Raw genomic sequence first — 19180 nt, 5'->3', positions numbered from 1 at the left:
GCAGCTATACAATATCAAAACATGAATGGAACTAGTGGTCCGATATTAACACCAACTTTTTTCCTTTGAATATCTGGAGCTATCTGCCACTTTTAAACATCAGGTTCCTAAGATGATTTGTGACTCATTGGAAAGTGCATCAAGTGATGATTGAGCTCAGATTTAGGAATTCAGGAAGAGGGAAATGTTTTGTAAATTGATATTCTTTCTTCCATTTGAATAAGATTAAACTATGGGACAACATATTCTGCCCAATTTTAGAAATAAATTTCAAAGGCCACATTTTTGGCAGGATTGGTTATGAAGTCCGTCAGATGACCAAAGGACAGGGCAAAGTCATGCAAATAAAGCCTCTTTATACCCTTAAGTCGTGGTGCAATATACCAGCTCTGAGCTTGCTCTGAAAATCCCTGCTGCAGGCACTGGCAGTATGTCAGTATTTCAGTTTGCCATTAAGACTTTATTTGGTTATCATACTTATTTATTAAAGTCATATAACTCCTATATAGTTCCATTTCTCCCAAGGAAGCTCTACACTATAAACAACAACAACAAAAGTCCATAAAAGATCGTTTCATTTGTCGCATCTCTTGGTTGAGTAGGTAATTTTTATGTTACAATTAAACCACATTTCCCCCTCCCAGTCCTTCCAGTTAATAAGCATACACTAAACCATATGAAGGAAAAAAAGATTCAAATCACATTTTATTCCGTCCTTTATAAATGCTCTATAAATTACTTAGACTACTAACTTTAAGCTACTCTCAGATTTCAGATTTCCTGGGGCTTGATTTCTCCAAAAGATATAACATGATTTATATCTAGAAGGCACAAAAATCTATCTTTTGAAATAAATAGCTGATATTATTTATATTGATAGGATTAAGGGGAAATGTTAATGTGTGTTTTGAAAGGAAAGATAACTTCTCATTCTTCGAGTGTTTGTATATTATTTATTTTAAAAATCTTTTTTTAAGTAATTTCTACACCCAACATGGGGCTCAAACTCACGACCCCAAGATCAGGAGTCATATGTTCTACTGACTGAGTGTTCATATTTTTAATAATTGCAAATAAAAGTTTTATTCTAAACCCTATCTCTTAGATGTCCCCCCTCCCTGACTCCCCATCTAGGAAAAGTGGGAATAGTCTAATATGTATCAGAAGTCATTATTTTTAAAATTTTTTTTATAATTAATTTTTAATTTACATCCAAGTTAGCATATAGTGCAACAGTGATTTCAGGAGTAGATTCCTTAATGCCCCTTACCCATTTAGCCCATCCCCCTTCCCAAAGCCCCATCAGCAACCTGTTCTCTATATTTAAGAGTCTCTTATGTTTTGTCCCCCTCCCTGTTTCTATATTATTTTTGCTTCCCTTCCCTTATGTTCATCTGTTTTGTATCTTAAATTTCTCATTTGAGTGAAGTCATATGATATTTGTCTTTCTCTGACTAACAGAAGTCATTATTTTCATAAGCAAAATTAAGGAATACTTTGCTCTTTGGGATATTGTGAAAATATCGCTACGTGAAACTTCTAGGCAAGTCTAATCAATTTCTCACTAGCTTGTAAGGACAGACAGAACTTTTTAGGTGCAGCCAATCATAGGTGTAATTAAAATAAATTACTTCCACTGCTCTTCTTCAACCTAAAAGCTAAGGGCTTATATACTTTAAGCAACGGATACACTTTATTACTAGGAAAGAGCAATCGCCGTTCTCTGTTGGGGGTGACAGCAATGGCTATGACACACTGGAAAAACAAGAGTCTCTTGAATAAAGAACCAATACTAAGTTGATGTGTGATTTACAACGATTATTATCTGGCTTAATTCTTAGAATATTCTGGCAAGGCTAAAGTGAAAACAATTCAGGAATGCTGGTGGAATAATCGTGCTCTTTTTGGTGGGAGGGGTGTTTGGCAATCTGTGATTATATAACAATAGATTATTTTAACCTGTAAAGCTTACATTTCATAAAGAAAGGAAAAATGGCTTAGGGAAACTATTGTCTGAATGACAGTCCTTTGAACTTTGCTTTTAAATTTTTTTTTCAACGTTTTTTATTTATTTTTTTTGGGACAGAGAGAGAGCATGAACGGGGGAGGGGCAGAGAGAGAGGGAGACACAGAATCGGAAACAGGCTCCAGGCTCCGAGCCATCAGCCCAGAGCCCGACGCGGGGCTCGAACTCACGGACCGCGAGATCGTGACCTGGCTGAAGTCGGACGCTTAACCGGCTGTGCCACCCAGGCGCCCCTGAACTTTGCTTTTAAAAACTAGTGTGTTCATAAATATTTTAGTGAAACGAGTACCACTCCCAAGCTGCAGTTCCATACTCCCCTGCAACATTACTTTACTCTCTATAAAGAATGTTGGAGGGAGGGAGACATTGCAGATGAGGAGGACGTTTAATGCCTGCCACTGAATCTCGGTGCCAGCTTTTAGAAAGACCATGTCCGCCCTGACTGGCCCTTGCTTGTCCTCTTTGGCTGCAGCGTGCTTAGCAGTGAAGCCCAGAGCTTTCAGTTCTGAAGGGCCAACTTGCCCGTTATTAGCCGGATACAGTCCGATTGCTACACTAACTTTGCCAGCCTGGTGACTGGAACACCACCCAACGCTTTGCATGATGTTTCAAAAAAGCGTTGAGGGGGCGGTGCGGGATACAAAACTGATGCTTTTGGCAAACGCTCCCTTAAAAATTCCTGACAGGCTCTTCTGACTTGGTGGATTTTGTAAAAAGAAACCAGGACAAAATGAGCTCTTGCAAGAATCAAAAGCAGATAAGTAAATCTCTTTTCGGACGGGCAGTTCGCCTGCCCTTTTTCTTTGGGAGTCCTATCTTAAATGTTTAGTGGCTGGCGTTTTTGTGTCCAATTGCTGCTGTAACAAATTAACTCAGTGGCTTACAACACTAGGAGTTTACGTTATAGTTCTGGGGGTCAGAAGTCCAAAATCAGTTTCACTAGGCTGATACCAAGGTGTTAGCACGTCTGTACTCCTTCTGGAGGCTCCAGAGGAGAATGTTTTCTTTCCTTGCCTTTTCCAGCTTCTAGAGACTGTCTGCATTTCTTGGCTTGTGGCTGCCACCTTCTATCTACGAAGCGAGTGGCATAGCATCTTCTCTCTTTTCTGACCACTGCTCTGTCCCTTTTTCTGACTCTGCCTCCCTCTTATAAGGACCTTTATGACTGTGACTAAACTAGGTCCACCCCAACGATCCAGGGTTATCTCCCCATCTCGAAACCCTTAACTTTAATCACAGTCCCTTTTGCCATTAAAAAATGACATAGTCACAGGTTCCAGGAATCAGGAAGGACTTCTTTATTTAACCTATTAGAGTTCATTCTCTCTCTCTTTAAATTCTTAATTCTTTGTATTCTGTTTTAAAGTGGATGGCTCAAAGGTCAGGATGAGCCACTTTGGATCTAAGAATTGTCACAGAAAACAGAACTAATTCAAATGCTAACCTCCACATTTAAAAAAAAAAAATGAGTTGTTCTTATTAAACGTTCATATGGCTCAAATCACACAGAATATAATGCTTTTAAGGACAAGACATAACATAAAAATGAAAAATCTCCTCAAGGCTTTTCTTTCAATTCTTGCCCTTTATGTACAACAAGATGTGGAGGCTACTAATGCGGGTAGGTAGGGGAGGGGACAAATGATTTTCTCTTTCCTTTTCCTTCGTATTATTACTGTCATAAAGGTTCCAAAACATTTCTTTCAGACATGATTTAGGACTATAGCGTATCATCAAAGATTATCTCCATATGTGTACCGATTTTCTGCTTATATAGCAAACTCAGAATTCTTATGTAGATGGGCTTCACTATTTCAGAACATAAATGATACACATCACTTCTCTAAGTAAAAGAAAAGCTTTTAAGTCAGGGACAGTCACAAAGTGTTTTATGAAACTGCTGCAAAGTCTCGGCTGGTCCATCTGGGTCATAAAGGCAAAACGTGCTATTACTGAGACCAACATTCCTTGAGCCGGGGATTTATGCTCTGGAAACTCCTCCATTTACCTTTGAAAACTCACAGTGTAGATGGTCTTAACGACACTACTTTGTCAACACCTTAGGTGCTCCCCTCCAGTTCAGAGACTTAGCCACAGCCTTCCTAATGATGGTTTTTCATCCTGACTCCATAACCACCAATTGGAAGGATGACAGGGTTGTCCTCATTCATTCTCTGGGCAGAGACTTGCAAACGGGGTTGTCATCCCTCTAGGATAATGGGAGTCAGACTGGATCTGAGCTGAGACTCTCCTTGATGGACACCTGTGCACAGTTCAGAGTCAACACATGGGGAATTCTTATACCCCTGCGTGGCGGGGAGTCCTTGGACGGATCTGGCTAGTGATGTATGCCTGAAACCTGATCGTGCCTTAGTAATGCCGACAGAATAGTAACTGACAGGAGAAGGGCTTGGAACATTAATGTGCAATGCATATTGTACCTTGCTATTAAAAAATGCAATTTAGAAGAAAAATCAGACCCTAGAAATTTGTGCACATAATGGGGGCAACAAAAATATTCCACGAAACATCATGCCGCAGGGGACTTCTGGGGAAGATGTCAGAGTAGGAGGATCCTAGAATACTTATTGTGATGAGCATTAAGTAATGTACAGAATTGCTGAATCACTGTATTGCACACCTGAAATTAATATAACACGTGTATGTTAATTATCCTGGAATTACAATTTTTAAAAATCATGCCACAAAAGAAATGTCGGTTTTTACAGTGATAAACTTGACAGAATTACTACAGTTACCATTTTGAAATACATTACTCTTAGTATACATTTTTAAGTGTTAAGCTTCATGCTAAAAGACATGTTAAGAATGTAGTTTTTAGTTTTACAATTTAAATGGCAGAAATGTCTTTTAAATGTTTATTTTTAAGTCTATGTCAGAATTTAAAGTAGTCTGAATAAATGGCCAATTCTTGGTATAGTTCTATACAAATGAATTTCACATGATGTGAATAACTTACTTTCATAAAGCATTTCAATAAATTCCAGAGTTGGTTCTTCATGTGTCAATCTTCAAAGTTTCTAAATTTATATCTAAAAACACTATGGTCATATTTTATAAAAAGGATTTGGCATATTCACAATTTCAAAATGTCACAAACAAAATATTACTGACTAAGTGGTTTTTCAGAATTTGGAAACCATCTTTGAAGATAAATTCACAGATTTTTAAAGCTTCAATTTGATTTTGCAAAAATGCAGTAAGGACAATCCAGCTTAACAAGTTATCCTTAAAATTCAGTTCCCAAGGCAACAATCATAGGTCCCTGTACACTGCTTAAAAAAAAAAATCATTTTATAAATTTAGTTACTGTATCATCAAAGGCAAGAGTTAAACATAACTGCCTTACTTTTATCTCCTTTTATCAGACCTTTTGAACAGGCCAACTTTTTTTTTTTTTTAATGGACTAATACCGGATCCCTAGTCTGCTGTCCATTAAGCACAAGAAGGTTAAAGGCAGACAAACTTCCAATTTCCGAAGCGGCTGCCTGAGAATCTAGCCTACCGCATGTGTGTTAAAAGCAAACCAGGATCCAGCCCGCGTAACAGCAAATCTCCTTACAACTTATTCCTTCTAACTTTGTAACTTATGCAATAAAGCAAAAAGGAAAGAGCTCTTACCTGCACATTTCACTCCCTGAGCGATAAGACCCCACATGAAATTGGCACAGTATTCACACCAGTGTGGCCCTCTGAATGTATGGACCTGAAAAAGAGTAGTGTGTGACAAAGCGGCCAGAGGGGAAACACATGGACGAGGAGATTGTTTTCTGTCAAAGCACTCAAATACAAGCCATGGTTAGCACTGGAGAGGCACGTTACGGTTACATTTAGAAAACCCTTGAGTGGAACCTACAAACAGTTAAGATTTCTTTCAGAGCTTGATTTCCTCTTTGTTTAAGAAATGGTGACAAATCAGACCAATATTCTGTGATTTACTTTGGAAAACCATTTCTACTGCGGTTTTCCAAATGGTCCCCTTCAGCTGTAAGCTGCCTCATCTACGTGTTCTACAAATCCTGGCGCTTTCCAAGTGCTAATGCATGAAGGAGGATAAGGAACAACGTAGAGTGTGTTTGGGTCCCATAAGGATTTTGTCAGGTGACCACAGTTAGGGCCACAGATGGTGAAGGTGATACTGAATCATCAAAAAGGGCCAATTTCTGTTCAAAATGATTTGATATTTACTGTGTTAGTTAAGGGAAAAAACGTATTTTAGAAATTGCAGAAGCTACAGTTAATCAGAAACCCTGAGTATAGTAATTAGGCACGTGTCATTCCAGCCGCAAAAATGTTTTGCTGCATTTGATTCCTTTATCCTTAAGAAAGGAATCTCCAAAGAAAGGGTTTAAATGCTAAGATACTTCTAGACTTTATGTATAAGAGAAGCCATTCTAGCTTAACTCAGATGAAAACGTACTGGTAGAAAAGAGAAACAAGGACTCCAAACCCCAGAATAAGAGAAAACAAATCTGGAATATTATCAATAACACTCAGATTTCCGAGCACATATTGGCTGAAAATGCTCCCAAGAAATAAAAAAGAGGGAGAGGGAACAAGCAAGTCACTGATCTGTATTTCAAAGTACACTGACTTGAGATCATGTCTTACATGTATGAGTTCCTCCTGCAGAAGACAGGAATGTAAGAGGGTGAAAATCACTAAGGGTGATGATTTGGCTCCAACATAAATACCTATTGCAAATAACAAAATTCACCACTAAGATTGTCATTTTTGCTACTGTTCTATTAATGTATCAGATAGGTCTTAGAAACCAGGTAAATGATTTTTAAGATAATATATAGAACATTTCTTCAAATTTAAGATGCTATTGAATACAAGACTTATAATGAACATAAGGCACATATATTCCATTTAGAAAAACCAAGCCAAGTAAATTATGACAAACCATTGATTAGAAGATAAGTCCCAATTCCAGAGATGTTAAAATGGGGAAAAAAAAGCATATATCAGAATCGGAGAGAAAAGGTATATCAGAATTCAATAATACTGGCCAAAATAGCCATAAAGCTGTCATGGGAACTTGGTTTTGGTTCCTTCCAAGTAGGTATGTGCCTGTGAGTCTGGTCACCGCCACATGAGCTTGAGCACAGAACATGTTGATTTTGAAAAGCAGGCCATAATCTCGCCTATGTCTTTTAAGGAAAAGCATCAGGAATGCAGACACGGTTGCTTCTGGATTGCTAATGATGCTCAGTGCCTGTAAACTGAAAGCATTTCCTAGGGTTTCTGAAGCAGAGCCCAAGATCAACATTCAGATAGTCTGTGAGGTCTTTGTGTTCGTCTGTGTTCCTCCGAGTGAATAAAACCGGATAAAGGATGCAATCTTGCTTTGCTTTGAGGGGAAGGAGTGAAACAGCACTGATTTGTATTTAAAAAGTTGCATAATCATGAAATAGCTACAGAATCACGATGCTGGTTTTGGGGAAAGTCTTTGGGATACCAACTGGCTTAAATGTTCCTGGATCTCGGATACTCCAGTATCACTTGACTTGGTGAGGTTAATAAACGTGGACTAGAAGTGTAGAGGAAGTAAGTTCCAGTCCTGTACTGCCAGTTATCTCATGATACAGGATCTCGAAGTTACATTTGGGAGAGCAAAAACAGAGTAGATGGTGGGAAATAACTTAAAATCGGGCTCATGGCAAACAGCACGGAATAATGACAGGTTATGGCACAACCAACTCTCTTCCTCGCCGTCACAAAAGCAGCAGTGAAAGTGGCATCTGGAAAATCTTGGGACATTTCTTCACATTATATATTGAAGGATATATATTCTTCACTATATATAATGAAGGAAAGGTTCAAAATGTCTGAGCAGGCTGGCTCTCTAACTAAAGGACCACACTTATATCTCAGAAAGCAATCTTTAGGAAATTATTATTTACACATTTCCTTCTTGGATGGTGTTTTACAAAGGCATCCTGAGCCGCGTGGGGCTGGTGTTGTTTTCTTTTTGTTTAAACCACTTGGAAGGTAGCTTATACAGCTCTCCAGGTTCTAGAAAGAGCATGGAAGCACCAGAAGCTAACTAAACTTCTATTTGTGTAACAGGGTTGAACTGGACTTCCTTTTGAATATTTGTATCTAAAATTCGTACATCTTTAATTTTGTTTTATGACCTCTAGGACTCCACGACAAGGGACTGTATCTGTAAAAATTGAAATATTACATCCTTTTTGTCTTTTTCATTCCCCTTAGAGGTCATCAAAATGGTCATTTTTATTCATTCATGAAAATTTTTAAAGTGATGACATATACAAAGATAAAAAGGATACTGGCTCAAGGAATTCACCATAGGTTTCTCCCATTAGATACAGTGTGAAAATGCTCCAGAGAAAGTGCGAGGGAAGCTGGGGGAGGGGCACTGCTCAGGCTTAACGTGTTGGGTGACCTGTGGGGCAGGACTGGGGTGTGCGTGTTGGAGGGATTGCATTAGGAAATGTATTCCGGGGGCACCTGGGTGGCTCAGTTGGTTAAATGTCTGACTTCGGCTCAGGTCATGATCTCATGGTTCATGGGTTCAAGCCCCACGTCGGGCTCTGAGCTGACTGCTTGGAGCCTGCTTCAGATTCTATGTCTTCCTCTCTCTCTGTCCTCCCTCGCTTGTGCTATCTCTCTCAAAAATAGACATTAAAAAAAAAAAAAAAAGGTGTTCCAAGGAAATCAACGCCACCCGGCTTGAACCAAACAATGGGATGTTTAGAGAATTAAAAGGAAGTTCAGCATGGGCACAGGTGGGGATGACTGCATGGCAGGGTCGAGAGAGGCAGTCAGGGCCTTTTCCATGCCTACAGATTCATACTTTGCCCAGTGAGCCATGCAGGGCCACTGAAGATTTCGAAGGTGAGTGACACAGTGAGATGGGCAAGGCTGGCAGAAATCAGGTAGGAGGCTACATGTGGCAGTAGTCCAGGTGACAGATGGTGTGGGCTGGAACTCAGGCAGCGGTAAGAGAAAGGGGTGAAGGACTAATGTGGGAGGCAGAATCAAGAGGCCTTGGTAACCAACTGAATCAGAGGCACAGGAGAGGGGAAGAGGGCATTAACAGAGGGAAACAAAAGCAGAACAGGTTTGGAGATGAGGGGGGAGGGCAATGGCAGATTGAAGGCTTCTGGAAAAGAGGAGGCAGCTGACAGAGTAAGGATCCCGAAGGTATCAAATGGACGTAGGATCCAGGGCAGAGGGATTAGCTTTGAATAAGAGGAAAATTATTTTTCCCATCCGCTGAGTTGGGAAAAGGGAAGGAGGGCAGTGGAGGGCTGTGCAGGAGTGATGGGGCCTGAAGGCCAGAAGGCTAAGGGAGTTCACAGCCTATAGTCTTCTGCATTAAAACAGAAGTTTAGTTCCTGAGCAAATGAGGAGTTTGGTGGAAGGGGGGACAGGAACTGGAATTAGCCAGGAGTTCCGAGAAGCAAGTTCCTTTCCCGGATGACACTAAAGTCCCGGAGTAAATGTCAAGCACATTGAAGAAAAAGTGAGAAATATTTTTGCAAGGGTGAATGTGCTCTACAGGTTTTGCTTTTACATGAAGTTTCACATAATCAGTGACATTTAATTTATATCCTAATTTTTTACCAATCCTTAAGAAAAAGATACCTTAAAAAAACTAATTGCACAAGTTATGCAACTTAGAGTGGTATGACAAAGAGCTATTCCATCCAGCACAATGGAAGTGGGCTGTTCCTGCAGACAAGGCCCTAGGGTTCTGACACCTGCAGATGACTGTGTTCAATAGATACGGTTGTGTTATGATTACCTGCCTTAACATGACTGAATCAGAATGTATTCAAAATACAATCTTTTATTAAAAGGTCAAAAGTTGCACCTTGGGGATTTTTTCTGCTTAGGAGGACACTAAGAAAGAAGTGGGACAGAATCTGGGAGAAGGGAGGGCTGGACCAGTTCTCAAGGGGTCCAGGGGCTCGGCCTGAAGGCCCACATTATACCAGATGGCAACTTTTGTCTGGAATGCCCTATAATATAGAAGATACCGCTTAGGGATCAGCAGCTGGTCGGCATTTGGGGAATCAGAATTATTGATGTCTTTACAGCAGAAACCACTAATAGACGATGATTAAGTGACGTTTTCATAGGATTTTTATTCTAAATGGCTCCAGATTCTTATATTTCCGAATGAGAAATGAGTTTGAGTTTCTTCTCATTCTCCAAGGCTGTTGTGTCAGCTCTTTCTCCTCCTCCTTGCCCCCCTCATCCCTTTTCCTATTCGCTGATTCTTAGCTGCGAATGGGGTAACCTGATGAGAACTTTGCTAGCACTGGATGTAAATCGAGAACATATGTCATCTATATTCCTTTTGAAGGCCTTTTATTTTTTTAAGCTTATTTCTTTTGAGAGAGAGTGCGAGAGAGAGAGAGAGAGAGAGAAAGAGAAAGAGGGAGACACCCAAGCCCTGACGTGGGGCTCAATCTCACAAACTGTGAGAACATGACCTGAGCTGAACTCAAGAGTCGGACGCTTGAGTGACTGAGTCGCCCAGGCATCCCTGAAGCCTTTTAAAAGAAAAACACAAACTTCTGGTTTCTTGTCTGTGTTTCTTGTAGGTTGATGGACAGTGGTCTTGAGATGAATGAGGTATTAATAGTGTCTTACTTTATTCTATGACATCCACTAATCTTTAGTTACTGTTTCTGCTGTTTACCCTGTGACCTTACTGACAAACACTGGCTTTATAAGATGGGAAACTGACCAGACTATTTCTTTCTTAGAGTTATTTGAACAAATCACTTATTATTTTCCAAAAAGAAAAAAGGATTCCTTTGGGGAGAGTGTTTTGGTAAAATAATCCAAGAGAGCAGTCAGCATCGGTGTGTAACATGATCAGGGAGGTCAAGGATGGTCCGGAGAAAAGCAACCTTGTGACACAGTACATGGCATGAATCATATCTTCATGAACAAAGGCCACTGCAACTAGTTTTAAGGTTCTTTTCTCTTCTGCAACTGGAAAAAAATGCAACTTTATGGCCAGGACATTTGAGATTGCTTTTCACCTGTGAACAACTCCCTTCATGTTAACACCACTGACATCATTTAGAAACAGAGATGAAGGACCGAGTTAATTAGTGGATCCCAAAAGTCTGTCACAGAGAAGGCATGAGCAGGACCAGGCTGAGAAGGGCAGACAGAAAGGGAGGGAGGTGGGTTACTGAGGGGCCCACGTGGCATAGGCTAAGGGTCGCGTGCCTCCTGGATACGGGCCTAGGTAAAAACTGAAGTTCTTCTCAATTGGGCCTACTGTTATACTGCCCACACCCCGGCTTCTGTAAGAAACCCAGCGCATGTTCTCCTCAGGTTTCCGACATTTGCATCCAATTTGAATGTCAGTAATAGAAAGAGAGGAAAAGAAATCTATGCTATGGGAAGAGACAGAAAATTTCAGCCTATCTTCATCACCCCTTCCAAGTCATAACACTCCCTCTAGAAATAAGCCTGAATGCAAACAGTCACCGAGTATGCCTGCAAAGCCTGCTGCAAATGTAAACTATGTTGGAGGCGATAAAAACATTTGGGGAAATGAAATTTTGCTTTGGGGGAAGGGGACTGACATTTGGGGAGGCTCTGGTGAGTCAGCTGTGCAGCCTGTACTGGGTGATGAAGGGAGAGAACAGATGATCAAAATCAAAACAAAAAGCAATGTAGGTAGATAGGCAGCTGAGCAGGAAAGGCTTTTTCTCCAACCCCCCACCCCCATTTTTATCTTTAGGGCAACTAGAACATAGTCTTTGAAGTAACCACTTTTAGCCTCACCAAGATGCCTTAATTTTGATCCTAATATTTGAAACTTAGAATTTTGGTCCTCATTTTGCCACTTCAGTTAAAGTATTGTGATTTACACCATTAAGTCATGAGCAGAGCGTGTGTAGCATTGGCTATGAGCATTAGCAACAAATCTATAAAACTGTGTAGGGGCTCCCTGCAAAACAAAACAAAATGGAACAAAAAACAGTGGGGAGTGGGTACTCAAAACAGGAGTATCTTTAGTATCAAGGCAACACCTTCTTATCATCTCGTTAAATCTAGTCAGAACTACTAGTGGCCTCATGTTCTTTCGGAAAAGTCTGGAGCAGTAAGGTTTGGGCACCCACTGGCCACGGCAGGCAGATGCGCGGAGGTGCTGGACGACCTGTGAAGGGGCGCATGTGCTAACGGCTTCTGTAACTCGCTGACTGAGCAGCACCCGCATAATCTCACAAGACTTAACACAGTCTGAAGCATCATTTTGGAGCAGATGACCCATGACAGAACATCAGTGACCTAATGTTTCAAGAGTGAAAAGACACTGTTCAAAATTGAGGGAGATACAAAGTCTGCTAGACCTACGCTGGCCAGACCACGAGTAAGTGATGTCCCCTTGAACATGAGGAATAAGAGTAGGAAAAACAGTACTATACTGTCAGACTACAGTAATCTAGTCTTACTTTACTAGTAGGGCAATATGATAATGTGATAATAATATAATGGGTTCCTCATCATACAAAATATTATACAATAAAAATGGTTTTTATCGATTGGTGTCTAAAATGGCACCTTAAGTGTACAGAACAAGAACAAATTCTTATCAATTCCACTCATATAATCCATTTCCCCCCAATTCTACGCAGGCCTTCTTCCGAGGGTTTAGATTTCCTTATGGCTTCCTTAATGATCCACCAGTCCTCACCCCACCTCCCAAATCAACACTATCTCAGTGAGGGAGAAATATCTCTAAAACCATAGCTGAGTTAATTGTGGTGTAGACAAGTGAACTTACTTAGAATCACACACAACCATATTAAGGCTTGAACATACACACAGTGTCTTGTGTCCGTGTTCTGTTCTCAGCTGCCAGAGAGGCTACTTAACACAGAGCCAACAATTTGAAACCTAGGGATCAGGCAGTAGAAATTATCAAAGCTGTCAACGCATTCCATTTATTTATTTACTTTTAGTAGGTTACAAGGTACAGAGTATGTAATAAATAACATAAAGATAAATACAACCAGTAATTTTAAAACACTTTGTTTCAAAATATGAGTGTTTAAGATATTAGAAAATCCATGATTTTAATGTAGACTTTTTTTTTAAGTTTTAGAAGCCAATCTCTTTTTAATTTCTTTTTTTTCCCCTCTTTCCATAGAAGCTTTAATGAGAACTCTACCTCTAAACTGAATCATGGTTAAAGTTTAAAACTGTCAAATGTCATAACCTAAAACGCTTCACTTTCGAAGCTGAGTTTCATTCCTTGGATGAATAAGTCTGACTTCAAATATCAGTAGTAAAAAATTAACACCATGAATCAATACTTCAAAACATCAGTCTCCTAAAGTTATATGATGAAGGTTTGATAGGAAAATAAATACATTGGTTGTGCAATAAAAATCACTTACAATCCAGAGCCGAGTGACAGATAATCTCTACACACACATTTTAGATAGGTAAACTGAACACCAAGAGACAAAGTAGCCTCAGCCCAATCCACATTATCTTATGACCCACAATTCCTTGAAGCCAAGACTGTCCCACATATAACCCGGTTTCAACTTCTCCTTGGCTTAGTTGTTAAGAATGTCATCTGAAGTTTACTGTTAACATACATTATATTGTGAATGGAGGTATTCCTATCATATATCAGGAAAAAGGTTAGAATAAAATGCACAAGAAATTATTAAACTGTAGTTAAAACCTTTTTTAAAACTCTAGTGAAAGAGAGTCAAATGTTCTTCATTGTTTTTCTTCTATTTCATGGGTTACTGCTCTTTAATATTTCTTTCCTTCTATTACTTGGTTTAATTGGGTCTTTTTCTAGTTTTAGGCAAAAGCTTATTAATTCATTGATTTAAGCCTTTCTTTCCTAAAATAAGCATTTAGTGGTAGAGATTTCACTGTAAGCACTATTTTAGCTATATTCCACAAATTTTGATTTGCTGTATTTTTCTAACGTCTCTTCTGATTTCTTTAATTCATGAGTTATTTAGCAATAAGCTGTTTAATTTCTAAACATGTGGGAAATTTTTCAGGTATCTGTTAGTTTGAATTTAATTCTGTTGTGGCAAAAGGATATACTTTGTATGATTTCAATCCATTTACATTTGCTGACACCTGTTTTATGGGCCAGAATATTGTCTATCTTGGTGAATCTTTCACGTTCACTTGAATAGTATATGCATTCTGTTGCTGAGTAGATAGAATATGTCTGTAAATATCAGTTAGGCCAAACTGATACTGTTGTTCAAGCCTTCTATCTCATTAATTTTCTATTCTATATTCTATCATTAAGAAAGAAGTTTCTACCATTGAGAAATCCACAATCTACAATTGCGGATTTGTCTATCTCACTTTTTAGTCATTGCTTTATGTATTTTGAACTTCTGTTATTAGGTGAATATAAATTTTAAATTATGTCTTGATGAATTTTACCCTCTCTACTCCCAATATTCCTTGTTCTGAAAACAACTATATTTATTTAATATAAATATAGCCACTCTAATTTTCCTTGAATTACTGTCTACACGGTATCTCTTTTTCTTTTGACCCTTCTGGGTCTTTATACTTAAAGTGGGTTTCTGTGGATAGCATATAGTTGGATTTTGCCTTTTTATCCAATCTGACAACCTCTGCCTTTTAGTGGAGAGTTTGGGCTATTTCCATTTAAGGGAACTGTCAATATGATCTGGTTTAAAATCTGCCATCTTGATTGTGTTTTCTATATATTCCATTTGTTCTTTTGTTCCTTTTTCTCTCTTCTTCCATACTTTTGAATAAATTGTATATTTTTATGAATCCCTTTTATCTCCACTATTAGCTTATAATTTTATTTTTTAGAGTTTGCTCTAAGGTCTATAATACATCTTTAACTTCTCAGTCTACCTTCAAACAATATTAAACCACTTCATGTATAGCGTAAGACTCTTACAACATTAATTCCACTTTCCTCACCCTATATGTATGTTATGCTATTGTCGTCACATATTTGTATAAACTACGTAATATTATTATATATATATAATTATATTATAATTATATAATAATTATATGTATCTGTTTTAATTAATATATATGATTATTATATAATAATAATATATAATAATTATATATATATATCTGTTTGTTTTAGTCACTTATCTTAAAGACACTGAAAGGAAAAAAAACCATCTTTTACATTTACCCACATGTTTACCACTTCTGGCATTCTTTTGTATTGATCTAATTTTCCACCTGGTATTATTTTCCTTTTGTCCTGAAGAACTTTTTTTTTTTAATTTTTAATGTTTGTTTATTTTTGAGACAGAGAGAGACAGAGCATGAACAGGGGAGGGTCAGAGAGAGAGGGAGACACAGAATCTGAAATAGGCTCCAGGCTCCGAGCTGTCAGCACAGAGCCCGACGCAGGGCTCGAATTCACAGACCATGAGATCATGACCTGAGCCGAAGTCGGAAGCTCAACCGACTGAGCCACCCAGGCGTCCCTGAAAAACTTCCTTTAATATTACTGCAGTATAGGTTTTCTGGTGATGAATTTACTCAGCTTTTCTTTGTTTAAAAAACAAATATTTTTATTTTGTCTTCATTTTTAAAAGGTATTTTGTGTTGGATATAGAGATCTGTATTTTTTTTTAGTTGTTGAGGACATTGAAGATGTCACTCTATTGTTTTGCATAGTTTCTGATGAGAACTCTGTTGTCACTATTTTGTCATCTATATGTAAAATGTATTTTCCTCCCCATCTCCCCTCCTGCCTGTAAAATACGTAAGAGTACCAGTGACAAAGGAAAATAATTTGTTTCTTCTGTTGACATATTTCCTTACATTGAAATGACCTTTAAAGATGTTAATAAACAGCAGTGTAAAGATCATTTCTCTTCTTTTTAAAAAAAATGTACACTGGATTTCTGTGTATGAGTGTGCACATGTAAGATCCTATAAAGCCATAAAATTATAAACACATTATGAAGCTGGAATGTGAAAATAAAATTCAAGAGAAACTGAATACATGTTTACTTTCTAAACCCCAGAGACTTCCTTCCCCTACACATTTTGATATCATATGGGAGGGATGAACAGGCTGAGGTAGAGTGTCACTTTAGGAATAAAACTTTTCTTTCCCATAACCTGTGTTTTCTCCTCTCTGCTGCTCTTACGATTTTCTCTTTAGCATTGGTTTTCAGCAATTTGATTATGATGCGCCATGGTGCTTTCTTCATATATTTTTTTCTATTTGTAGTTCACTTGTAATCCTTGGGTTTTCATCAAAATTACTATATCTTCAAAATTATTATATCTTCAAATAATTGTACTGTCCCCTGGGCCCTCACCACTGTTCCTTCTGATTCTAATTACACTTTGAAGTTAGAAGGCTTGATATTGTCACTGATGCTATGTTATTTTATTTTATTATTTTTTTTAGTTCTTTCTGGGAGCACCTAGGTGGCTCAGTGGTTAAGCGTCCAACTTCTGCTCAGGTCACAGTCTTGTGGTTCGTGAGTTCGAGTCCCTGCATGGGACTTTGCACTGACAGTGCAGAGCCTGCTTGGGATTCTCTCTTTCTCTCTCTCTGCCCCTCCCCCACTTACACACACACACACACACTCACTCTCTCTCTCTCTCAAAATAAAGTTAAAAAGAAAGTATTCTTCCTGGGGCACCTAAGTGGCTCAGTCGGTTAAGCATCCGACTTCGGCTCAAGTCATCTCACAATTCATGGGTTCAAGCCCCGTATTGGGCTCTGTGCTGACAGCTCAGAACCTGGAGCCTGCTGCAGATTCTGTGACTCCCTCTCTCTCTGCCCCTCCCCAGCTCGCACTCTCTTTTTCTCTCAAAAATAAATAAACATTAAAAAAAATTTTAAGAAAGTATTCTTCCTTATATAAAAATATTCTTTCTGCCCTTCATTGTGTGTATTTTCTTTTGGTTCACTATTTTTTTCTTCTTTGATGCCTAATATGCATTAATACCATCCAATATGTTTTTCATTTCAGACATTATATATATATATATATGTATGTATATATATATATGTGTATATATATGTACGTATAAATTGTGTGTGTGTGTGTGTGTGTGTGTATATATATATATATATATATATATATATATTTTTTTTTTTTTTTTTTTTTAAGTAATTTCTACACCCAATGTGGGGCTTGAACTCACAACCCCGAGATCAAGAGTAGCATGCTTCATGGACTGAACCAGCCAGGTGCTCCCATTTCAGATACATTTTTAATCTCTAGCTTCAATTTCTTTCCTCACTGCTGCCTCTAGTCTATTGCTAATTCAGTCATGCTACTAAGATGATAATGCTTTCAGGACTTTTAAACGATGTCTCATGCATTATCATGTTTTTCTACTCCTGCAGGACAAAACTCTTCTCAGCCCTCAGTGCATTTCAGAAATTGTTCAGCCTATTGCTTTCTGGTTTTGTTTTTAAATATTCTCCTCCTTTCACACATATGTAGGTAAGTACTTGCGCTAAGAGTTGAGAAGATCCCAATGCAGATCCCTAGAGCCCTTATGTATAGCTCTGTAATTCCAGGTACAGTGCCCCCCAAATTTCAGCTGCTTTTTTGCCTCACCAAACTCCAATCTCTGTGTCTTCCACTTAGCTAGGCTCTCTTCAGATTCTCTCCCCAGGTGTTTGGCCAAGAAACTGCCTCCAAACAATAAATGAAAACAACCTTATGAGCCCTCTTGCTGAGTTCTTTTTTTCAGGTATCACAGTACTGTACTACCTGTTCAATATCTGACTGTTGTCTTAGATGTTTTTTTCTGGTTTGTTAGTTGTTTAAGATGGGAAGGCAAATCTAATTTCTCCATGGTGGCCAAAAGTGGAAGTTCAGATTATATACTTATTTCTAAAACTGATCTTTCATGTGAGCTTGAACCTGGGACTTCTCTGGGCTTCAGTTTCTGCACGTGCAAAATTAACTTTATCAGTAATTCTCAATGTCCCTTATAGAAGCTCAACTTCTTCAGGATTCTTTTGTCATCATGCTCTAAGAATAGGTCTCTCCCAGCAACGTGTTACACGGACACCGTCGTATTCAGTAGGTTGTGTACTAGGATTGTGGAATTAGTGACCTCATTCTGTAATTTAATGTTGATGTTGGCATTTCTTATTTTTTTAGCTACACAGAATAAATGTCTTCTCTTTGGATACCAGTTCTCAACCCATATGAATAGTTTGGAACTGACCCCAGTTCCAGGAGAGAGTATGTGACCTGGATGTAAGCCAATCAACACATTCTGTTCTGCCCAGAGTTACTGGTTCAGAGATAAGCATATAAGATAATTGGGCCAATGTCTGCCAGGCCCGGACTTTTTTGTTCTGTCTCATTGTGAGCTGACTAGAGTCTGAGAATATTTAGAGCTGGAGCTTCCGCAGGCCATCGTGTCACAAGTGGGAGACTGCAAATGAATACAGAGCTGGGAGGCAGGGTTCTGGTGCCATTTTAAGCCCCTAAGTCAAAGGATACCAACCACCACCAGACTTTTCCTACTATAAAGGAAATAAAGCCAATTAATCCCCTTTCATTGGGCCTTAACAAGCATAAGAGTTGGGCTTTCTGACACTTGCCACAGAAAGTCTCCAACTGTCCCATCAAATGGTAAATATCAATCATGGGTTCCAAATAGGTTTTTAAAAAGACACTAATTGTGGAGTAATGAGCTATACTGGCAACCATCAAAACAAAATCTCATGCTTCCTAGAGATGGACCTTTTTTTTTTTTAGGAACAAGGGCACTATGCAAGCATGTCAGGCAGAGTCACAAGCAGTGGTCTGGGTGTGGCACATATAAGGGCTGGGGCTCTAAACAGAGGGAGTTCTATAAGAGAAAGGAGTGAACTTAACATTTTAGGCCTGATTTGGGCAAATCCATTTGCACAGCTAGCCGAAACAGGTCATTTCTAATACAACAGACTGTAGGATATCACCTAATATGACAAGAATCCCTGGACACCCATGACCTTAAAATAAATACATTTTTTGGTGTTAATTTTTATGTCTGCATAACACTTAAAAAAATTCACCAACTCTATTTTTCACCCCTTTATGTTCATCCCCCAACATAAAAATATTTTTTAAATGAGCACTTGATGATGTTTCAGTGTA

The 19180-nt window shown here is 38.7% G+C and overlaps 1 protein-coding gene across 4 annotated transcripts in view; it reads right to left on the bottom strand.

Annotated features, from left to right (window-relative positions):
* The window catches only part of CHN1 (chimerin 1), a 203131-nt gene that overhangs the window by 17722 nt on the left and 166229 nt on the right, over positions 1–19180 (bottom strand). For all 4 annotated transcript variants that reach the window (XM_060621788.3, XM_060621789.3, XM_078451147.2 and 1 more), the window contains one exon: positions 5670–5754. In XM_060621788.3, the coding sequence (XP_060477771.1) occupies positions 5670–5754 (85 nt within the window). The remainder of the gene's footprint in view (positions 1–5669; positions 5755–19180) is intronic.

The sequence above is a fragment of the Panthera onca genome, chromosome C1 (assembly GCF_046562875.1).
Source record: "Panthera onca isolate mPanOnc1 chromosome C1, mPanOnc1 haplotype 2, whole genome shotgun sequence".
Classification (NCBI taxonomy): domain Eukaryota; kingdom Metazoa; phylum Chordata; class Mammalia; order Carnivora; family Felidae; genus Panthera; species Panthera onca.
The sequence above is the reverse complement of the archived record's forward strand: the minus strand, read 5'-3'. Positions and strand labels throughout refer to the sequence as shown.